General features: G+C 40.2%; 2 protein-coding genes across 10 annotated transcripts; one reads left to right on the top strand and one right to left on the bottom strand.

Annotated features, from left to right (window-relative positions):
• Positions 1-558: 558 nt before the first annotated feature.
• Positions 559-11832, bottom strand: LOC113033138 (tetratricopeptide repeat protein 16). 8 transcript variants are annotated; one of them, XM_026186548.2, is made up of 14 exons: positions 11446-11832; positions 10920-11098; positions 10549-10639; positions 10232-10369; positions 9367-9467; positions 9051-9180; positions 8115-8329; positions 7873-7996; positions 7659-7785; positions 5223-5367; positions 4942-5107; positions 4424-4557; positions 4181-4322; positions 559-4042 (listed from the first exon to the last, which is right to left on the bottom strand). In XM_026186548.2, exons 1-14 carry the CDS (start codon positions 11476-11478, stop codon positions 4007-4009), a joined length of 1761 nt encoding a protein of 586 aa, XP_026042333.2. In that variant the 5' UTR covers positions 11479-11832; the 3' UTR covers positions 559-4006. The 8 variants fall into 8 exon arrangements, with proteins under 8 accessions (XP_026042333.2, XP_080165592.1, XP_026042334.2 ...); XM_080309466.1 differs by having other exon boundaries at positions 7689-7785; XM_026186549.2 differs by having other exon boundaries at positions 7879-7996.
• A 136-nt stretch (positions 11833-11968) lies between these two features.
• On the top strand, positions 11969-24170 carry slc2a8 (solute carrier family 2 member 8). Of its 2 annotated transcripts, none has more exons than XM_026186552.2 (11): positions 11969-12084; positions 12287-12422; positions 14096-14258; positions 15649-15855; positions 16464-16563; positions 18987-19198; positions 19323-19472; positions 19817-19925; positions 20012-20134; positions 21095-21240; positions 22844-24170. In XM_026186552.2, exons 2-11 carry the CDS (start codon positions 12334-12336, stop codon positions 22988-22990), a joined length of 1446 nt encoding a protein of 481 aa, XP_026042337.2. In that variant the 5' UTR covers positions 11969-12084; positions 12287-12333; the 3' UTR covers positions 22991-24170. The 2 variants fall into 2 exon arrangements, with proteins under 2 accessions (XP_026042337.2, XP_026042336.2); XM_026186551.2 differs by having other exon boundaries at positions 11977-12104.
• The last annotated feature ends 330 nt before the right edge of the window (positions 24171-24500 follow it).

The raw sequence follows: 24500 nt of genomic DNA, 5'->3' as shown, positions 1-24500 counted from the left end.
TTTTTGTCTGGACTCAGAAACCTGGCTGGCTGGGCCACCGGCACCTCCTGGCTGGCTGCACGTCCCGGCCCTGAGCGGAGAGTAACTTGAGCCTTTTATTGCACAAGCGTGAAGCACTTCTCGGCTCCTTTACAACCACTGTCTGTGCCACACTGCTCTGCAGAGAGCCCACACACATTCAAGACTGTATGACTACACTTGTGAATGCTTTACACTATTCACAATCCCTGATCCAGCTAACAAACTCTATACATTAAGTTACCACCTGAATTTTAATCTTTACAAGGCCTAACATTTACAGAATGCAAGTAAATCTGAGCTTTTTACAGACTCTCGGGTGATGTGGATCATACACACTCACATCGTCTGAACCTCAGTCCGCCAGCTCACGATCATGATCACAATCATCACTGTAAGCCTTGATTGACATTAGCGTGACCACACTCCACGGCAGAGTGGAATTTTAACGTCAGTTGGAATGTAATGACAAATGGAAATTAGCACTTTTAGGCCAGAAAGCACAACTTTTCCCAGAATTAAAAATGCTGACGAAAATAATAAGCATTATTAGTTTTTATTAGATCCAATTAAACACCAGAGTGGACGGCGTGAAGCGACTGTGACAGACTCTGGTATGTGTGGTATGTTTGTGATTTTAGCTATGCTGTACTTTCTGTGGTGTGACAGCAGCTTTTGTGCCACAGGTCCTTTCTCTGCGTCAGCTGTTGCCACAGCTGCTGTTAATGCCGCGAGGTCAGCTGCCTCGTAGAGACAACAACAGAGCTGCAGCCACAACAGATCTCCACTGCCGATCACCTGTGATACAATCAGATCTAATCCTTCTGTTGAAGTATGGCGTGGTTAGGCTAAATGGAAAATTAACCATCAAGATGTAACAAATAGTACTGTAAAAAAAAGTATTTGACTAGTGTGTAACTATGACTTCTTACAAACTGATGCATTCTCATAAATTTCTAATTAATTAATTAATTACATATAAGTGAGAGCCAGTGAATGCCACAGTGTTGCTTCTTGAATACATGGACACTGATGTTCCACCTAAGAGACCTCAGGTACACCAGAGGTATAGGAAAAGAGAACTGGTAGGCATATGTGTGCTGTGGAGGCAAATTTTGATTTGTGCCCTCACATTCAGACTCAAGATATGAAAGCTCATCCACATGTTCTATCACCTGAGAAGGGGTTCCCTTCACCAAGGAAGCAGAAAGGTGACGAAAAGCAGCAGGTACATAATTCCCACAACTACTTTCAAATTACTGGACAGCCTCGACAACTAGTCGTGTACATAATCACATGTCATGTAAGACAAAAAATTAGCAACGTCACCCCCATTATCTAAGACATCAGTATTATTGTTCTGCTTTTTAGAATAGCTTTCTGAACCAGCACAGACCACTCCATGTCCTCAGATAGCTGTCAGTCAACACATATGGCTCCCAAAGGGATTTTTGTGAGGAAATAATACCATATTAGATGTGCTGTGGCACATGTTTGGTCTTTGGATTAGAAAGGATCAGGTTTCAGACAGCGTGACTTCAAAGAGCAGGTGGTTTTACTGTATATGGCCAATAAATCAAGTTATTAATGCTCAATCAGAATGAGAAATAAGAGGAACTGAAACTAGTTTACTATTCATGTTAAGTCACATGATTCTGTGCAAATCTGTGGTTTGGCAGTGACATGTGGAACTAAACTCCTGACTGTGAACAGTGGCGCAGTTCAGCGTGGGTTCACTCACCAGTCGAGGAGACGCTCACCAGCACTACCCTTTCACCAAAGCACCTGTTTGTTGTCGCATTAAGCGATCACACTGTATGTCAGGCAACCAATATCATCGTAAATCACATCTGAATTAGTTAAACAAATTACATTTATAAATGCAGAACTGTTGCTGGATTTAGAGAAACAGAAGCCTACATTTTGTGTAATGCCAAATATAAAAGAAGATATTACCAGTCCAACATCATGTGAAAATGCCATACTAGGATATTATGCCTCTGCTGCCACCTATTGCACCTACCTGCTACAGTACATGATCATTAAAGGACAATACCACTGTGCTTTAGATACATGTTGTTACCTTTGATTTAGAGTTTAAGTAACTGTTGTTGTATGATGCAATTTAAGACTATAAATCATTAGCAATATGTTTTCCATTGTCTGTCTCGTGAACATAATATTGAAGAAGGGCTTTAAACTAGTTTCTTGTCTTTCTCACAAAAATCTTCCTGGACTTACGAATGAACTGATTAGATTTTAGTAGTCAAAAATTAATGTCGGAGGCCACTTTGACCTAAACAAACACATTTCAGTCAGGTCCTCCTTTTTATCTGTAAGAATTTATTTTTGCCCGTATGCACTCCAGTTAAGCACAGAACAGAGCACATACCAGTGACAACACAAGTGACATTTATTAAGAGAGAAACAGCACAGCTGTAGGCAGACTAAGTTTAAACAGCACACCCATATCTGACTATATGACAGCTGTACTTTCAGCTATAAGCAGACCAATCACTCACTCTGGGCTAGAATTCACTTCAGCTGATCTTGCAGTTTGACTTTGTGGCCTCCCAAAACTAACCCCATTTTTGGTCATAACCCAATAACTTTTGCACTAAATATGAGAAAATTTCAAAATTTCTGTTTGTTGAACATTAATAACTTGACTGTGACATTTAATTATCAAAAGGTCTGGGACCAATTTTACAGTAACATCACGTTTTGCAAAATCATTTTTGCCACTCACTTGGAAGTAGAACAGGTCATCTACTAATTATTTTATAAAGATCCCTGGCTTCTCCAGTAAATTTGTCTTAGTGCCCTTGAGCAAGATACTGAAACCTAATTTAGACCTAAATGCATCCATTAGAGTGTAACTGTGGGCTTGATAGATACAAACTCCATAAAGGCATACAACAAAATGCTGTATGAACCACACTGAGTGCACAATTAGAGTATAACAATGTTAAGTACCAGTCCATGTAAAATTAAAAGGGGGAAACCACGTTACATTTCTGGTCAGATACTAAGCTGTGCAACATTAATCTTTAGAGCCTATCTCCAAACCGTAAATACTGTATAGAAGACCTGTGTAGAAACAGCATCTATAATTTAGAAATCATAGTTGTATTTGTAGCAGCAGCTATATGTATTAAACTTTAGGTTCATGTAAAGGTTTTATTCACAAAAAATAAACATGCCTAGTATCCTTTATGTTCTTCTCAACAGGCATGAAACTGCAGTTTTCTAATTTTTATTCAGCATCTTCATATGAAGGGTTTGTTGTGATGTATCCAGGTAAAAAAAATCCTAGAAAAGTGATCCTGTTCATCTGAATGCAGTATTTGCAGTGAGATAAACACTGACCCCTGCTGACCAACAAAAAGAATGTCGTCTCTGAGACCAAAGAAGTCATTTCAATGAGTGATGAAATGTTTCTCCTACTAATAAACGCTACATCTAGATGAACAGAAATACTTTTTCCTTAAGGCACATGAATTGTTGTACTTTTCTTGATTATAAGGAACACAGTTATACACAATTTTGTGCAGGGATGAACTGATACGTTGTTTGATATCAGCCTTGTTGACTGACATGACATTTACCTTTGCTGTGTCTCATAGATTTTGATAAAGCAGAAGGAACGACTAAAAGAAAAAGTACAAATACAAAAATATGCACTAGCTATCAGTGAAACTGGGATTTTAAACTCTGATATCAATCTACAGCCGATGTATCTGGAAGCACGTTTTCATCGGGCACTGTTAAAAATGATTCTCTCGATCATCAAACTCCTGTGTAATTCTAAATAACAGGAAAACACAGAGTTACAGCTGATGATGGTTGTTCCACTCTCTGTATTCCTGCTGTCATTTCTCAGATGTGGAACCCAAACAGGCCAACTCTGCAGCACTGCATCCTCTCATGTTTACAGACGCACTGATGGATGGTAGGTGGTGTGTAGTGAGACACGTCCCAGTGTGGTTTAGCGATGCAGTGTCAGGAATGAACGGCTGACCTGCTGCACAATAACACAGAACAGCTGTGAAGTCACTGCAAAAAAGATCAAAACTGATTTGTAGCTGAAAATTACTTAAATTATCTGAGTAGAATTTTTAAAGAACTGAACTTCTAAAATAAATGAAGTCCTGCTCGGTACCTGGAGGAGGCTCCTCACAGTTGTCTGCATCTCCTCTTTGTTCACACACAGCTCCAGCTCCTTGCCTTCTTTACTTGGCTCTTTTGATTGGCTCGCTGTGCTCTCATTAGTGAGAGTCATGTTGCAGAGCTTCTCACTCAGTCTAAGAACAAAATTCAACACAAGACAACGAAAGACTGACTTTGTCAGCTACCTCAATGTCAGGTATCATCCAGCCTTCAAATTAACCTCCATGTTTCTGACCTTTGTGGATCAGAGGAGGAGCTACAGCTCTGCATGGTTTCCATCAGCTGAGCTCTGATCGCTTGTCCTTTTGGGCTGGACAATACATCAGAGACCCTGCAGCCAGGGAACAGACTCATAAGCATAGCAGCCACCTACACAAACAGACACACACAATTAACACAAGATTTTAAAATATTAAAATGAAATGCATCAGTAAAGTTTTACTGATAAAACTTTTGAAATTGTTTTCAGTAAATGTTTATCCCACAAGAGGTTTTAAAGTTTCTTGTTAATTGATTAGAAATTAACAGATGACCAGCCATTAACTTCCTTATTTTAGCTGTTAATTGGCTCCTTTAGTGTTGGGCTGGGATGACTGTTCACATTAAAACAACTTCCATTCAGGGTTATTTGAGTGTCATGTCTTCTCCTTATCTAAGGGCTCTGTCAGACATTGTGTTAATCTTATTGAATGAAATCTTTTGAAATGAAATGTGGCTTTACTGAAAACCACAAAAGATTAAAGAATTTGAGACCTCCTCGTGGGTGGGGTCCAGAATCAGCATGCAGATGAAGTCCTGCCTGGCCCCGCTCAGGTTCAGCAGCTTTCGAAAAGCCTTCGATCTGCTTTCGTAGTAATGGCTAGAGGCGGGGTTGTGCTGGATGGCCAGAGAAAACATATCGACTGCCTCCTGGAAACGCCTGCAGATCCAGACACACACATTCAACAGTATATCAGCTAAGTGACATTTGATAACTTGACTTTATAAGTTTCTCTGTGTGGGTGTTAATGGGATGTTCTCCGTGTGGTTCTGACCCATCCTGGAAACACAAAGATCCCAGCGTGTTGTAAATGACAGCGAGGCGGAGGCGGACAGCAGGGTCTTTTGGCTGCATCATCTCCTCAGCCTGCCGGTAGTCAGCCAGAGCATAGTGCCAATAACTCTGCTTAAAGAAACAGTCTGACATACACATATAAGCATCAAAATGGTTCCTCAGTTAAGCATTTAGTGTCAATATTTCATTAACTTTACACACATTAACTCTGGTTTTAATTTTCATAATAGCTGCTTTGATGATGTAAAGACAGGTGAAAAACAAAACCCTAACACGATGAACGCCACTCTTCCTACAGATATTCCCATATTTGGTGTTTGATTGATGCTGAGAGAGTTGGGTCTCACATGTTGGTCCACAATCTCCCCACAGGCACTCAGCTGGGTAATTGTAGAGGCCAAGCAAATGATTCACATCATCTTCAAACCATTCAGTCTGGTCCAGCAGGATCAAAATGTTTCATCATATGATGACAGGAAACTATTTTTGTGTTGTTTTTCAGTGATGATTCTCTCTGAGGGAACACGTGTGGCCAAAACATATCAACAAAGTCCCCAACTCCAGCGCCTGGCATTATTGAACTGGCTTCATTTTCCAGTGCTGCTCGCCTCAGCCTCATTCCCCCTCCTCTCTGTGCCACCCCATTTAACAAAAATCCTGCAAATGCCCCTGGATATACCAATGAGAGGGAAAATGAAAGACAGGGTAGTGGGAGTGGGATGATGTTTAGCAAAGGGCTTGGGAATGAACTGAAATCCAAGAAGGATTCATGCGTAACTTATGCTCCCGTGGTTGTGTTAGCTTATGGAGGGATTTCCCTTTAGAAAGCCTACAGAGAGACGGAGAGGGGTTTTGAACAACTGCAAACGTGCTCCCATGCAGTCCTCCAAAATCCCAACTGCATGTTGCTTGACATGAATGACAGTGTGCATCAATCAAACGCTGATTAGCTGACAGTGGGCCAGAATAGGGAGAGGAGTCTCAGTGGAGATCACCAGGAATGGGAAAAGTATGAAACAACAAAAAAAAGAAAAAACATCACTGTTTTTAACATTTCACATCACCTTTTTGCATGTGATATGTCTGTTCTTCTCTGACACTGGTTAATGGACCAACAACAGCGTAAGCATAACTGGCCCACAGACCGGTTGTACAACATATTTTTTATACAGCCCGCATCTGACAGCAGATGCTCTCTGCAGTCTGAAGCTGCATATGTATTGCCAACAGACTCAACGCACTACTGTCGCTGAACCATTCATTTCCAATCCCCCTCGTGTTACATAGTAAGATGTGAGATACAGGGGCTATCCAAATACATGGCTATTAAATTGTGTTTTATCCCCATCCATTCCTGATGGAGAGTGTAGAGTGGTGAAACTCTAAAAACAGTGCATGATCTTCAGTTGGAGCAGCTCTTCAGTCTTGCTGCCTAAAAATCTGGTTTGTCAAGTTTCCCCTGTCACATTAGATGTTTTGCCTCTTTTACTGTGCAGGAAGTCACATGCTTCAACTCAAACACTTAGAAGGACACTCAGTGTAAGATCCTCTTTGACTAAATACCCTGATTCACAGTGCTGATGATCCATGACAAAAGCTCGTCAAGTTTAAGGTGTACTTTTGGCTTTAAAGCCTCACGTTCTGGCTGTCGCATTACTCAAACTTCCAAAGTGCTGAATATGAATGTGCGCTTGCACAGAAAGTAGAAATTTCCACACATTAATTCTCAAAAATGTCATAACAGGTTTTGAGATCATGCAAAGTTGTTGTCCAGGCAATCACTCGGAAGGGGACATCAAACATACTTTGCACACAACATTCGACATTAGTTTTCTTACATTCAACTCAAATCAATAATGTTTAGAGCAAGCAGCAATCTCTGGGGCTGAGTGCCAAAGCCAATGCTGAAGGGCCAAAAGCTGCAGTTCCTCCAATGGCCACTTGAGGCTGACTCCAAGAGTGAGATAACTGCCATAAACTCCTATGTAAAATGGACAGTATCACAGCAGAAATAACAGAGTTTCCCCTTTCATAAGAACTGTACATGGGATGTATATAATAAATATATAATGCATTTAAAAAAAGAGAGCACAAACATGAGCATTTCAGTAGGTAATGAATATTAATTATTAAAATCATGCTATGAGATTGCAGTTATGTGTATATGTTAAAAAACTGGTGTCTATCAGACAGTCAAAGAAAAGTTGTTGATGTGAATCAACAACAACAAGGAACAAGGAAATCAACAGAAAAAGAAAACAAAAAGCAGGAAATAATTTATCTAAGTTTTACATTTCCATCAGAGATCTGATTAAAGGTTGAGGTGAGTCAAAGAAGATGTTCAGTATTTTGGGGGGTGCTCGATCTAAGAACATTTGGGGTTTCATTGCATGGGTGAAAAGAGCAGAGGACTCACACACAGACAGGTCAGGTGTCACAGCCTCACCTCCTCGGTTCACGTACAGGCCTGCCTGGCCCTTCTCTTCCTCAATGGCTTTGTTGAGAAGCAGAGTCGCCTCTGCGTAGAGACCTTTGCAAAAGCACTGAACGGCAAAATCATTGTAGATGAGAGCCAGCTGAAACTGCGCCTCCTCCTGCACAGAGCAACTCTCAGCCTTATCATCTCTGACCTCCACCTTCTGACTCCTGATTTCCTGCTGTCCCTCCTTCTCCTCTTCTCCACTCAGCTCCACAGCCTGGATTATATCCTCAATGGCTGGTATGAAGTTCTTCATCCGTCTATACAGAGTCCCTCTGCAAATGCAAGGGAATAGCATTCAGCTGAATTAAATACATGTCAGCAAGTCAACATTCCGCTGTGTAACAGTCCCAAAACAGATTTTGTTAAGGTCTACACATTGGCTGGAAACACCTGAACAGGTAGAGGCCTCCGTCCTCTGGGCTGTTGGCTAGAGCGATATTAATCATGCAAAGGGCTTCAGGCAACTCTCCACACAAAGCTTTGTCCACAGCCCTTTGTCTCGCCTGTTCACTCGCTTCCCGCAGCTGGAGTTGCAGAGCTCCAGCCACCGGACAGGTCGGGTTCAACGCCAACGCCAACTGCACGTCATGATAACAAACTGATGTCTGGATAGAAGAAGAAAGTTTCTGCTGGTTTAATCATAAATGTTAAACAGTAGACAAAGTATACTTAGAACTTTGAACTGATGAGATCTTCAGAAGTAAAAAAAAAAAACAGACTAAAGGAAATTTTTGAGAATTAAAGCACATTTCATTTCAAGAAAGTTTGCAGGTTATATCTGATATGAAACTTAAACACTTAAAGATTGAGCAAATAGGAAATAGCAGCAACTGCAAATCTGGCCAAATCTGGCTGTTTTATTGCAGCAGTCATTATGATAGCAACATTAGTGTATACTGTTTGTAGACACTAATCTACAACATCACTTAGCATTTACACAAACATTTCATATGACTTTTTTCCGCTTGGCTGAACACTAACTGAGACCACATGATATCTTTGTGGTTACAATGTGATGACAGACAAGATCTTACATGAGAGGCATCCATGGATCCACAACCTCAGCACTTTGTTCTCTTATTGCTGATTTATTCTTGCCAAAATCAGTTTGTGGAAGCCTCAGTTCCCAATTTCAACTGTTTTTTACAGCCTATGTTTTGTAATGCTGCATGTTCTGTCCTGCTCTGTAGCTATAGTTAGTACATTGGGCCATTACACAGAGATCAGTCAAAGAATCTTGGTATTAAAATATCGTGAACATGAATGCAAAACGCAAAATGTTGCGATTTTTACATAGGTTATACAGAGAGGTGTAAGAGATGTGACCTTGTTAAGCTCTTTGTGCAGTCGGGCTCTGAGGATGTATAGGTCGGAGGTGGGACCTTCTGATGCCATCCAGTCATTTACCAGCTTCAGACAGTCAGTGTGGCGACCTAAAGCTGTCAGACAGGCCAAGCTGGGATGCAAAGTATATGTATGTTTGTTAATTTCACATTTGAACTCTTGGGGACTTGTTATTAATCTTTTACCTTCTGTACACGAATAACAAATGCTCAAATCAATTATAAGGGAACTATAAGGTAACTTAGACACTAAACATATATTGTACTTCAGTCTAGATGTTATGGCTCAGGCTCCTGACCTTCTGACCTTGTGAGCTCTGCAACCCGGTTTCACCTCAGCAGCTTTGCTGAAAGCCTCCAGTGCATCTACAAAAAAACCTTGGTCGAACAAACACTGACCCTGGGACAACAAGAGGCAGAGGGATCTATGTTAGGATAGTTCTCTAATGCCCACTTAAATTAAGATAGGATTCTTATTTCAACTGTAGTAATTAATGTTTGGTTGCTCTGCTCTGCAGCAGTATACATCCCCGCCTTTCCATGGAGGCTAAAGGCAAGGAAAACCGCTACAAAAACCCTTCTCATAGAACAGAACAGGCATTAATGACAACAAATATAACCTTGATTATTTCATAAACAGAAGGAAACAGAGAACCTGGATGGTAGGTGGGTTGCAAGGAGGCATACATTGGCAGCAGTAGGTAAATTAGTGCATGCTATATGAGATTTGCAACTTGGGTGTGTAGTTTGGCACTAAGATCAGCTGATCTGCCAGGCCTGTGGCTGAGTTTGACTCAGCCACTAGAACTAAGTATAAGCTCAGTTCTATGTAGAATAAACTTAGATTCCAAGGAGATATATGATATAATGAACGTATATTTGAGAGAAACACTGTCAAACAATATGCAATATTTTTCATGTCAACAACTTTAAATCAAACAGAAAATAACATGTTTTTTTCTTTTCAATTATTTTTTACTTAAGAGGTGCTCACAGCTAGAGTCGTGTCCTGAGATGACCCGAATAAAAATCCTCAAATAGAAAAAAAACTTTCTGAAACTGAGTGTTCAGACCTTGTATCCAGCATTGTAGCAGTATATTCATGACAGAAAATAAGAAACGACATGACAAGTCTTCATCATTGGACCCTGCGAATACTTCTACCTGCAGATAGTAAATGAAGGCCAAACGATCCTTGAAGGCTCCAGGCTCCAAGAGCCAGGCCTGTTTGTAACAGGCTGCTGCTGACTGGAAGTCACACAGCTGTAGGTAGGCCTCTGCCTGGCTCACATATAGCTGAACCTAGAACATGTAATATCACAGGATATATCAATATAGAGAGGATAAGACGCAGGCCAGAAAAGAGATGCATACATAATATCCAGAAAGCATAACTAACGGTTATGTTAAAAAAAAAGCCTCATCTGATCTATTTTACAGGAAAATCAGCAACATCTTGTGTGACCACTGTGGAAGGTGACCTGTTGTGGCTGCAGAGTGATGGCTTTGGAGAAGCAGATGACAGCCCTCTCATACTGAGACTTCCCCATTGCCTCTTCCCCATTTATATAACTGCAATAACAAAAACAAAAACAAATATTACTTAACAATGAAAATACTTAAAATTCAATAAACTGTCTATATATAAGTGGAAGGTAATCAGACACAATTTGGTTTTAAAGGAAGTGGAAGGGAGCTAAAACAACTTATTCCACACAGAGGATGAACTTAGATGAAGCACAAAGGCCCAATATAACATAAATAATGACTATAATAAGAAGTATAACACCATTTTAAATGTACTGCTGTACGTATTCAAGACACATAGGTATCAGTCACTGTTGATTCTCACTGCTCAGCGGCCTTGCTCTGAATGATGAGGCTGCCCTGCAGGTCTGGTCTTTGACAGGATTTTTCTGTGTGAAGAAATATTTTACTGGAGCCAAACAGCCGTTTTAGGCTGTTTTTTCTTTTGGCCTCAACCAGCTCCTCTTCTGATACAGCAGTGGGGAAAAAACTCTGCTCTGCATCCTGGAGGTGGACAATCAAAAGATTTCAGTTCACTTTTTCTGAGGTGGCACACTGTTTTATCTCGACAACATCACATAACAGTTTATTAGTGAGGCTATTATTAAGGTAGTGGAAAACATTTATTGTGTGCTGTTATGCATTTAAAATTTTTAAATTACAAGTCTTACTCCAACCTAAAAACACTTTGCGTCACTTTCAATGTTCACTCAGTAGCCGTAACGTTATTTAACCTGGGTTTGTGCTAGTTAACTAGCTCAGGCATCATAAATGAAACAAACATATTTTATACACAACCAACAGGCTGGGCCTGTCTACATTTTCACTGTTGCTTTTCAGTCACTTTTTACCGTTTGGTCATCTGTCTCCTCAGATGTGTCCATTGCGTCACTGAAATTGCTGTTTCGAGCTGTTTTACACTTACGCAGTCACTTTTACGACCTTTATTTTTTGCTTTGCTTGTATAAAGTTGTTGCCTAATGTTGAAAATCCGAGGGTCGCCATGGAAACCAACTTCAACACTCCTAGAAGCTCTTATTTTGGAAACAAATCGTAAGCGAGAGATCGCTTCCTTCCTGTTTTTTCGCCATGTTAAAATGCAAAATAAATAACATTAACGTCTTTTAATAAGCTGTAGCTATAAAGTAAAATTAAAACACATGCAAAAATTAATGAACTGTGTAACGCTACGTATCTGCTAGCTTAAAGGAATGAGCTTTAACTAATTCTGAAGGAATGACCGCGATTAACCAGAATATCTGCCCGTCTTCGTAAAACGTTAAAAATTAAAGTGAGTTTAATTTTTAGAGTAAAGGTGTCTGTTACTCTATCTTTGCTTTAATAAAGATAGGAGACTGCAGTCTGTTTTGGGCGATAGACCTCATACTAGGAGTTTTACTGTGAAACTACTTACACGCAGGGAAACAGGAAATAAGAGGAACACAGGACGATCAGCTGACTTCAATGTTGACAAAGCAAGTTAACCGCCGGTGAGAAGCAAATGTTCTCGGTAATGGTCACATTGTTTTTTCCAGCTGAATTGTCCGATATTTTCTTCACGGATATCTCAGATGGTCTAACTTCTTCTTTTTTCTGATTCCGTCCTGGTGGTTTTTCGCTTTCTTCGACTGCTTTTCTAGCTTTTGTTCGGGGATTTTTAAATTACTTTCTGACATGTGATCATTGTCAAAGGTGAACAGAGGTAAAAACCAGGAAAGATTGCTACTACTGCTGTCGGTATGGACATCCAAGATGAGAGGAGAAGGCTGCTGGATGCCGAGGGTGGAGATCCAACAGGACTCATGTCTGAACAAGATGCTTATCTGAGGTCAGTGTAGCTCTACCACAGCAGATCATTTCAGAGGGTTTACGTATCATCTAAATATACAGAGTTATCTAGACCATGCAGATTATGTTTCCGACTTGTAGTTTTTACTCTCCCCTTGCTGTTTTAGGGAAACCAGTTTAATTACGGATATTATTGCTTTGTTTAGTTTTAACGGTGTAGCATAATTTATTTGTGTGTGTGTGTGTGTGTGTGTGTGTGTGTGTGTGTGTGTGTGTGTGTGTGTGTGTGTGTGTGTGTGTGTGTGTGTGTGTGTGTGTGTGTGTGTGTGTGTACTAAATTTAAAGATTATGGCATACTGAACAAGCAGTTGATCTTTGCTTAGCTTCTTTTTGCTTGCTTATTTGGAACCTGAAAGGGCCACAGAGGAGAATCTGGAGTTTGCTTGATAACAACTGTTTTATGTTGACCTAGACCAAAGTCAATGGCTACTAGAAGAATTACACAGATGAGTGACAAATTAAAGGAAAACACTGGGCCCTTCACCTCTGCATTGGGGGGATGTGGTATGCTGTCATGGATGGGTTTTTCAATACAATACAATATTCTTCTGAGTGATCGCCTTTATCCTACAGTGACACATTTCTGTCCTGCACGGAGAAGTTTGATGAGGATGAAAATGATGTAAACCATGTTGCTATGAACAAATATAGGGATTTTAGACTCGCATACATCATCAGCAGAGAGAGTGACTGAATATCTTTTGGAAAAACGTCACTACAATGAAGTAAAGCGAGTACATCAGCATTCTGAGAACTAGATTTTAGCATGTGATTTGATGCAGAGTTTCCTGCTTCAGAAAGCTTATACTGATCTACACTGCAGTAACAGTTGTAGGAGGGCCCCTTCCTGTCCCAACAGTACTGCCCACCATGGCTCAAAGAAAGGTCCATGAAGACATGGATGAGCAAGTTTGGTGTGGAAGAACTTGACTGGCCTGACCTCAACACCTTTAGTTTGAATTATAGTGATGATTGCAAAACCAGCTTTCGTTTCCAACAGTCCAAGGGTGACTTGAACATATGGTCATGTGGTACACCACATACTGGTGTTGTAGCTGTAAAGTGGGGGGTGGGGGCAAAAAAGCTTTTATTTTTATATTCTTAAGTTTTAATAACATTAATGTAATTACATTTTTTATATATTAATGTAAATCTGCAAAATAATGTTACAAACCCTGAAACAATTATCATTTAGTACACCCAATGCTCCCTTTAAACTCACTGGAGCTTACAGACAATCTCATGTCCTATTAAAGCTGCTTTATTCTTCCTGCATTCAGTCTAAAGCTGCAAAGTACTGTGCAGCACCGTGATCCTAGCTCTGCTTTTTCATTCTTAGTCCGAGTTAATCACAGTCATATCTGCTAGTTTTTGTAATACTTGCTCTATTCTGTACTGGATTCCTATTGTTGCTGGTGCTCTCCCAGTTTAAATACAAATCAGTATTCTCTTGATTACAGTGTTCCTGACTGAACAGCCGTTAGAAATGATGCATGTCACCCATGCCATGATATTATAGGCTTAAAAGAAGAAGCAGAAATTATTCTCTCTTTTGTCCCTGAAGCATATTAATGAGGCTGAGCTTCTTTCTATCATATGTGAGACCTGACCTTTACCTCCTACACTCATCTGTGTTCCTCTTTCTCTCCACAGCAAAGTGAAGAATCGAAAGTTGTACCTTGCGACACTTGCCTCTGTTCTGGGTCCCATGAGCTTCGGGTTCGTGCTGGGATACAGCTCTCCCGCCATCCCCGAACTCACCAAGATTGAGGACTCTCGGCTGAGACTGGACAATAACCAGGCTTCCTGGTTTGGGGTATGATGACAGCCAGGCAATTTTAACAGCAGATTTGTGTGACATCTCATTTCATCCAACACATCCTGTAAAAAAGACACACAAGAAAGAGCCGGATGAAATTAAAATGTGTTCACTGTATGTTTAAAATTAATCATTTTAGCACATTTTAAGAGCTTCAATAATCATGGTCATAACAGTTTATGACATAAAACGGTGGAAGAGTCACTGAAGGAACAACTTAATATACTGATCAGCCACAACACTGAAGCCATGTGCCTAGTGGTTTGTAGGTTCCCTTCTTGGTAACCCAGTGGTAACATTTTGGCCGCCTCCATGTTTGTGTTTTGTTTTGTTTTTTTTTGGGGGGGGGGTTTGAGCCAGAAGTGACCACACTTGGACGAGAGGCTGCATTGTTTAGTCTAATTGTTTAAAATAATAGAAGCTGGCATCCATAACAGTCACAACTCTAACGCTAAGCCTTAGGACAATCACACCGTTGAGTAGCTATAAAAGAAGTCACCTTCTGTATAGTAGCTGATAAATGGGGAAACTAGCCATAGAGACCCCAAAAGGTTGATTCTTTTCATCCGGACGTAGCAATTTCAATGGGAGAATCTTTTCATCACTCCTTCAGTCTCAGCTGACTGCAGGTTTCCCCAACCTGCAGTCAGCTTTGTGTGTATACGTGTTAAAGGTAACATCTTCATGAATGGCAGTACCTAAGGTTTGCCTCCAGTATACTGTAATCTTCTTCTTCTTTTCACTGCTTCCTTTATGGGTTGCCACAGTAGTTCATCTGCCTCCATCTCACCCTATCACATCCTCTTCTGTCACATCAACCGTCTGCATGTTCTCCTTTACTATGTTCATGAATCTTCCTTATTTTTCTCCTGCCTGGGAGCCTAATCCTCAACATCATTTGCTCAGTTTATCTACTATCCCTCCTCTGCAAATGCCCAAATTATCGTAGCGTTGCCTCTTGAACTTTGTCTCCAAAACACTTAACCTGAGGTTTCCCACTGATGCACTCATTTCAAGTCCCGTCCACTGTAATGAGAGGATCTGTGTAATTTTTGCCCTTTTAATGTTGGGTATAAAGAGTATATGCACCCTTTAAAGCCAAGCTGTCTGTTTTAAAATACGTTGAAAGTATTTCACTTAAACATATGGTCATGTGTTACATGGCATACTGGTGTAAAGTTGGTCTATATACTGCAAGCGCCGGAGCTTTGGCCTTTTTCAAAATAGGCACTAATGCAAAATAGAAAATATAGTCCAGATGTTAACTCAACAGAAATAGTTAAACCCTGTTTAATTATTCTTTTAAAATAATAAAATTGATCAAATGCAACATAAAGTTCAAATAATTCATTAACGTTTATTGCTGACGATCTGTTCTGTGTTTCAGTCCATAGTGACGGTGGGAGCAGCGTTGGGCGGGCTGATTGGTGGCTGGATGGTGGAGAAGATTGGCAGGAAGGTCAGTCTGATGTTATGCGCGCTGCCATTTGTCTCCGGCTTCACCATCATCATCGCGGCGCAGAACGTGTGGATGTTTTACGTTGGCAGAATTCTGACAGGCCTCGCCAGCGGCATCACCTCGCTGGTTGTCCCGGTATGTCATTTAAAAGCAGATTAAAGGCCTCTTTAATATTTGACCCGGCATCTGTTGATGTGAAGATTAGACAGTTTGATTCCAGAAGAAAAAAATCCATCTCCAAAAAACTTGGTTGTTAGACAGTAAATTGAAATGTCAGGCAGAAAAAACAAGGTATGCTTTCATTTTGTGGGATTAAGAAGTAGCTGCACAGTATCACTTGAACACTGATTAAAAATTAGAGAGTATAATCTGACACATGGCCTTAAATGGTGTGAAAGCCAGACACCGAATGACCTGATGGGCGGCACCTACACTCAGTGAGATAAATAAGGATTGTTTTGAACAGTGAATCATGCAAAGCCATTGTAGAATAAAAATATGGAGCTAGAAATGAACAGAATAAGACCACCTTTGCTTCAATAACATAAATGATGTTAGTGTGGATCAGTCCATTCAAACGCCAAACATTTGTTGGCTTTGGCTTCTCAAATGTGAATCATAAATGTGCTCTTAACTTTATATAAACAAAATTATATGTGTTTGCTTTATAAACCATTAAGAGAACAGTTCTGTATACTAAAGGTTTGAATTTTTGATGTTCTCCCTTGTCTCCCCTCAAACAGGTGTATATTTCTGAGATGGCACATGAAAAGGTCCGTGGGACTTTAGGCTCCTGTGTGCAGCTCATGGTGGTGATAGGCATCATGGGAGCTTATCTTGGAGGTATGAAACTGATGTTTAAAGTTTTTATGGCATCTTTAAAACTCCCTTTGCAAAGTCTACATGGCTACAAGAACTGCAGTGTCAGATACAAGAAAAAGTGTCAGATAACAACAACGTTTTACAACCTACAAATCATTGAAAGATGATGTAACAAATGTGGCATTCACATGATCATCGTCATATATGATCCGATTCCTCTGCTGCCTCTTAGACAACAGCCTCACTGCTTGACCTGTGTGAAAATGGCTGCTTCTGGCTAATCTTGTTAGCTGTGTGCTGTGCATGATTTCCTAATAAAAGCTGGTATGTTTTGAGAGGTGGATTTGTCTCGTGGTGCTCTGGAGGTTAGTTGCTGTGCAAACACAGCAACTGTGTCACACTGCAGTCAAACAGCTGTTTGGTTGTGGGTAGATATGGTTTTTGAATTGTATCAAAGGTCTATCAGAGTTTGCAGTGATAACTTGCGGAATAACATCATGAGGTTAAAAATAGAATAATTTATTTATGAATCAGTTGATCAGTAAACTGGTTTAGAACCTCATTCTCTGTGTGAGCCTTGTGACTGAATTTTGACGTGACCATAATCCCTCTGTGTGCCCCCCAAAGCTAAAATTACTCAAATAAAAAAAAAAAAACTGAAACTCAGTTTTCTGCGTATCAATTTAGAGTGTGCGCTTGAGTTTTATAACTAATCAAAAAAAGACAAGCCCAAACCTCTTTTTATTCAACGCTCTGAACAAATGGTTCCTGTGCAAAAGGTGCTCTGTTCTCATTCTTGGCAGACTGGCTTAATCGAGAACTGTATTCACTAAAGTACTGAAAACATCGAAAGAGAGGCACACACACTCACACGCACACACTTGTTTTCAAGTGTGAAGACATTGAGACATGTCATTGACATAATGCTTTTCCTAGCTGCTTACCATAACCCTAACCATGAAAAATGAATACCTAACCCTAACCCTCAGTCTAAACCTAACCACAACCTAACTGTAACCCTGACCCTGACCCTAAAACCACATTATGAGCCTCAAAAATGCCTTCAGACTGGTGGGGACGGTCATTTTGTCCCCATAAGTGACTGTTGGTCCCCACAGGTATAGTAGCATCCCAATTTTCTGTCCTTACAAAGACGTCTAAACGTGTGTATACACACACACACAGTATTATGTTAACTGTGTATCATAGACAATCTGGTAACTTGGGTAACATTTGACAAATAGAACTTATGAATAAAGTTTGAGAAACAGGAAAATGCTAAGGAATAAGGCAATTGTATAAGAATGCAGGAAAAACCTGAAGTAAAAAGCACGTGTTGGAACTGCGACATTTTACATTGGTCTATAGCAGGGGTGGGCAACTCCAGGCCTCGAGGGCCAGTGTCCTGCAGGTTTTAGATATCGCCCTGGGTCAACACACACACATCAAATGATTAGTTCATTACCAGGCCTCTGGAGAATTATAAGACATGTTGAGGAGGTAATTTAGCCATTTGAATCAGCTGTGTTGGATCAAGGACACATCTAAAACCTGCAGGACACCGGCCCTCGAGGCCTGGAGTTGCCCACCTCTGGTCTAGTCTCCAGGTTTGAAAAATAAAGCTAAACCTTTAATGCTTTTAATGGCCAGCAGGGGCTCACTACTCAGTTGCAAAGATAGCTTATTGCTCATTTGATTTATAACCTCAGTAAACAGGTTCCTAATTAGTTTATTGTATCAGTCACTAGCCTCCTCAAGTCTTCCTCAATATAACATGATGTTCATTGAATAAATTATTGTCTCATTAGCATACAGAAGGATCATAAGAGTACACATTAGGACAGGCTCACCTTAATATTGACACGTTGCTGCCCAGTGAGCATGCATTGCCTTTCTCACTTAAATCCGCCCCTCACTTGTAATGTTTGGTGTTAAACACTTAGATATGGGGGCAGTATAAATGCTAACCTTGAGGCTTCAGTAAAAACTAAAAGTGTCAGTTCAAATGGTTCTCACTGTTAAGACAAAGTTGTTTCAAAACAGCTGCATGGTTTGATGCGATGGATCACATCATGGAATTTGTTAAAAGGCCATATGAATCAAATTGTCTTTCATATGTACAAGAAATGTTGCTTATTTCTATTGAGGCTTTTTTTTTGTTTTGTTTTGGGTTTTTTTGGTAAAGGGGGAAATGTCTCTGTTAGACATTTTTTAACTCATTCAGTGATTTAGTGATTACCTGTTTGGCCAAAATTAACAACCTTCTCTGAGCACATATAACACTTTAGATGCCGATTTTGAAATATAATAAATATCCTTGTTCCTGTTATTGTAAAATTAAAATGAATGGCTTCTAAAACTTCTTTTCCACATCTCTTTAAACAAAAGATGAGGAATAGCTGTAGAAATGGCTCATCCTGAGTGTGTGTGAACCTGTCCTGCAGGTCTCTTTATGGACTGGCGTTGGTTGGCGATCTGCTGCTCCATCCCACCGACGCTGCTGATGGTCTTTATGTCCTTCATGCCTGAAACGCCCCGCTTCCTGCTGTCACAGGGCAAGCGAAGGGAGGCTGTGGAGTCACTGCGCTTCTTACGTGGACCAGACGCTCCTGTCGAATGGGAGTGCGCCCGCATTGAGGAAGCATGTGATGAGCAGGTGATATAAGACAAGAATTTCTGGCCACAGTGCCTTTGCCCTCCTCAATTGTAATTCAACCACTGTGGGAAAATGTTGGCAGTTTGGCTTGATGATTGACAACGTTATTCTGTTTTCCTCCTAGGGCTCTAAATTCCAGCTGTCTGACCTGAAGGATCCTGGTGTCTACAAGCCTCTGGTGATTGGCATCATGCTGATGATCTTCCAGCAGATGAGCGGGATCAACGCCATCATGTTCTATGCTGAGAATATATTTGAACAGGCACATTTTAAGGTAGCTCATTCACAGGCGCTACTGCTCTTTCTATCACTCACTAAACAAAGCAGATGAAGGAGCAGAAGAGCAAGACTTCACAGGACAGTGCTGGCACCTTTTTATCAAAAATGGATTTGTCGCGTTGCACTTTTCCCAAAAAGGCTTTTTTGGGAAATAGGAGTAGGGCTAAAAACAAAAGTCACAAGTTAGTGTAACAAAATGCGAAACATTTCAGTGAACACACTAATAGAAAGCTCTCCCCTTGGAGGTGAAAATTGAATTCAACAGCAAAATTATCAATTTACAAGTTTTCAGTGAAAACATAAATTCATTATAGACCTGTCTTTCTCGTTATTCTGCAGCAAAGTGACCTGGCGTCAGTGATCGTGGGTCTCATTCAGGTCGTCTTTACTGGAGTAGCAGCGCTTATCATGGACAAAGCTGGAAGGAAAGTCCTTCTCATTATCTCAGGTAGCCAGAATCTTTAAATGTAATTATTAACCATAATTCCTGAGATCTCTCTGTGACACCTCCTTGATTGTAATTTCATAACACAGGTGTTGCCATGGCCATCAGCACCACAGCATTTGGAGTTTACTTCTACCTGATGTCCTTACTTCCAGAACCCCATGGTGACCTGGCCTGGATGGCTCTGGCCAGCATAGCGGTGTTCATCACAGGTCAGTTTTCCAGCATATAAAAATGGGTCAATCAGCTCCACTTCAAGATGCAAAAATGATTTAGTCCTCACACCTTTTCCTTACCTTATACTTAATACAAATAACTTTGGATATTTAATGGCTTTGGCTATTCCATCACAAATTCAAAGATAAATTTGTCAGTCATCTGCAAAACATTTAATTAGGGCTGTGCGATATGACCAAAATCTCATATCCTATATCCTAATATATCCTATATTTATCGTCCCAAACGACGATATTTATCACAAAAGTTTTACATTTTCTGTAAATTCTGTGAATCTCGGGCAACTTGCATGAAGTGTTTTCAGCTGGGAGTGCTGTACCTGGAGTCGAGTGTTACATAAGTTGAAACGGCCGCAATTTTCACAATTTTGTGAGTATTTATTACACGGCATGCTGAGGGTAAAAGCCTGTCCTAAGGTTTATGTTTTTAAGCACCCATCGGCTCTTTTTAGTTTCTCATCCGTAAACACTCCACATACAATTTCACCTGATTCAGTTTATTTTGAAAAATCTCAACAGGATCTTCAGCTTTTTTTGTGAAAGGTTTACGTGGAAAATAAACAAGCGGAAGGCGGAGCCACACGATGGTTTTACCGTCGTTGTTGCTAACGACAACGCAAACAAACAGTCGCTTGTCCGTCAGTAGTGTGGTTATTTTATATATAAGAGAAAGAGAGAACTTTAAGAAATCCTGGAGTGACCATCAAAACGATGAAAAACTATTTCCGTAAACAGTTTATTTTGCGACACCACGAAACAAGCGATAGCGTAAAATGAAACATTAGACGTTATATCGTTATATCGAACAGCCCTACATTTAATACTCCAAAACCCAAACAAATTAGTGCTGCTGATGGGGATTTTTTTTTGTTAAACTTGTGGGTGTATTCCCCCAACAGACCATGCCACTTTAATAACTGTTGCTGTCCTGTTCAGGTTTTGCTCTCGGCTGGGGTCCGATCCCGTGGCTCGTCATGTCAGAGATCTTCCCAGTGAAAGTGAGGGGGGTTGCCAGCGCTGTCTGCGTCCTCACCAACTGGAGCATAGCATTCGTCGTCACCAAAAATTTCCAGGATATGATGGTGAGTGTTGAACAGAATACCAAATCTGTTAAAGATCTATAAAACCACATTTCAACCAGGATTGTAAACAGAAGTGAAATTTAATTAAACAGAAGTGAAATTTTATCTTACATCTGGGATCCTTTTTTTAGTGAACACATGAGCATACAGCATGTTTACTTAAGATGCCATAAAAAGACTTCACTGCAAATTTTGCACTTTGCAGCACCATCCGAGGGACAAAGTAGAGCCCTTTGCTGGGCTGGTTCTGGCACATAGGCCGCATGTTTACCACAAATGGTTCAATGGATGTGGAATAAGATCCTGTTGGAACAGTTAGCATAACGTAACTCACCAGAAAGTCAAAATGATGTCACACAGTAATCATTATTGTTTGTTATTATGGTTGTGATGAGATAGCAGAACACATTGGAAACACATCATCACTGACTTATGGCAAAATGTTGATGACTCGCCCCCATCAAACATAGTTTATTCCCAGAAAGCTTCCCTGCCAACACCAGACGAGCTGCAGAGAAGTGCATTCCTACTTAACGAGCATATTAAGGGAAGCATTTAGTCCAGTATACACATAGTTGTTGTAACGGCCCTAATTTGCCATCAGTCATAACAGACTTAACTGGCCATTTATGCTCACCATTGTTGCTCTCACAAATGCTGCATGACTCCTGACTTAGTCAGGCTGGAAAAATGAGTGTTTGAAAAGCTTAATGTCTATTGCTGTTTCAGTGATGGGTCAGTACAGGCACATTGAGATAACCAGGGTACAAAGGCGAAAAGCTGTAACAGCTGGAGCAAAAAAAGATGAGATTTTGTGGAGAAAACTTTCAAACCACCATAATTATTTTGTTTCCTCTTTGGACTTGTTCTAGTATAAATTTTTTTCCGCTGAGTTGCAAAACATGTTGTTTACGAGAAGACTTCACCACGTCCAGTGTGCCACAAGCACCCTTATGAATAGTTATGGGTCTGATGTCACATTTAGACTGAGCAGTGACCAACATGCCAACCATAACAGCAGCTTAAGTAGTCAGTAGTCACTCCATAGCCTGCTTAGGTTCGCTGTATTGTCTCAAAGCCCTGTCACTTTTAGATTGGATATTCTCAGCTCAAAGGATAATGGGTTTCATTTTTTTGTACAGGATTATAGTTTTGTTTATTTTTTTTAACCATCTGTATTTGTGAATTTAAAAAACAAAGTTTACTCTACACCAACATCTAGATTACTGTACAGCGATATCTTTGTATAACTTCCTCCTGGAGGTCAAAAAACTGCATGTTACATTAATTGGTCATTCTAAATTGGCTTTGGATGTTGGATTGTGTAGCTGTCTGTCTCATTGCTGAAGGCCACCTCTGCTACCTGGAGAAGCCTCTCCAACATACTGAGGATGGAAAAATAACAGTTAAATCCATATGAGTGACAATTTGTGAAGCTGTGAAAACATATTTTGATGCAGGGATGAAAATTTGAATTGAATTTGCGCTGCAGTCGGGATATTTTGAGTGTTTTTGACATAGTTCTCTGTGGCCTTTCCCCCCTCTCTCTCTCTCGCTCGCTCTCTCTTGCTCCCCCCCCCCCCGATACCTATTTGCCTTGCAGAATCTTCTAACCAGTGCAGGAACTTTCTGGCTATTTGCTTCTATGTGCATCCTGAATGTCATCTTCACCATGGTCTTCGTCCCAGAAACCAAGGGCAAGACACTGGAGCAAATCGAAGCAACTTTCAGAGGGATGTCAGGTCCCTGAAGATGCCACATGTAAAGACTAAAAGACAAAACTGCTCATTTCTGAACTCACTGCTCTACCTGGGGCACTGTGTGGGTATTCTTTGTTGTTGTTATTATTAACACTTTATCACCTTTGGATATTACAGAAACTGCTGAAAGAAGTAATCCTTCGTGAAGGTTATGATTTTCAGTATTTGTGTACGAGGCATTGATTTGTCTGTTGTTCATGATGCCATTGAACTGTAATGCATCAGTAAGGTTCTGCCAAATTTGAGCTGTTTTCATGTGAAATCTGTCCAGAATCCTTTAATGTAAGATAATCTGATAAGGCAATTAAGTGCAGTCCTTTCAGTTTTGTGATACTGACAGTCTACAGAGGGGACCAGATTCAGGCTAAAGGGGGGCTGACTCTATACTGCCCCCAGGTGTACTCTTTCTTGCAGTTCTGATCAGTAAAGACAATTTTGGCAAGTTTTCCTCAGGACAGCAGTTTAGCATGAAGTTGGAAAACACTGAGGGTTGTAGTAATGGACTCCAGTGTTGCCTTCCCTATAAAATGAAATGCCAAAAATACATATAAGCTACTGTTTTTCCCTCTGTTTGTTTAAACAGAGCTTCTAAATTGAGCAGGCAGACACGTGCAGTGACTTCTTCCGGGTCATTTACATTTTTTTTCCGTTGCTGGATAAGAATATTTCCTATTGTTCTGACTCTTTTTAAGGACTCTAGCAAAAGACAGAACAAAAGTGTAACATTTTGGTAGAAGTGAGTAAGCTGTTTACACTAATTTACACCATCAGGGAAGATTTATGTGATGGCATTGTTCTTTTGGGGGGTTTTTTTAGCTGTGAACTGTAAAAATGTGTTTTTTCTTTAAAGTTTTATAATCATTTTTCTTTTGGGATACACTTGAAAAATGTTTTAAACACACATTATATGACTTATACACCCTTGAGGTTATGATAATAGTCACGTAAGTCACATTGTGAAGTAGTGAGTTATGTTAATTAAATATCACCTTTTCTTAAACATATTGTTTTTGTTGATCACTCTACTGGAAAAGAATAATAATCATGTTGTTGTTGTTTTTTTTTTATTTAGTTTGTGATCAATAAAGATGTTTCTATTGTGTCTGTGTATTCTTTACAAATTCATTGTGAATTTCACCTGAACAGAATAAAGTCATGGTTATTTCCCTAGTTTCTCCTCTATGACTCTGGTATGACACAGAATTATTACCTACACTCGTAACATTTTTTGATGAAACATCTAAGTTCCAGGTGATAAATGTTTCAATCTTATCATAAAGACCCCTTAAGATGTTTTTGACTGCCACTTAACGGTAACATTAACAAGTAGGAAATTTAAGTCACTTTAAGTGTTGTTGTTGGTGCCAGGTCTTAAAGATGCCACTGATTGCATGTAGCTGGATCCTGGCAGAAATTAGGTTCTGAGGTAGCCCAACCTTCCTCGGGATGTATACACATTGTTGAGCCTTGCCAGTGACAGTAAAGATGTGAGTGGTCCAG

The sequence above is a fragment of the Astatotilapia calliptera genome, chromosome 12 (genome assembly GCF_964374335.1).
Source record: "Astatotilapia calliptera chromosome 12, fAstCal68.1, whole genome shotgun sequence".
Lineage (NCBI taxonomy): Eukaryota > Metazoa > Chordata > Actinopteri > Cichliformes > Cichlidae > Astatotilapia > Astatotilapia calliptera.
The sequence above is the reverse complement of the archived record's forward strand: the minus strand, read 5'-3'. Positions and strand labels throughout refer to the sequence as shown.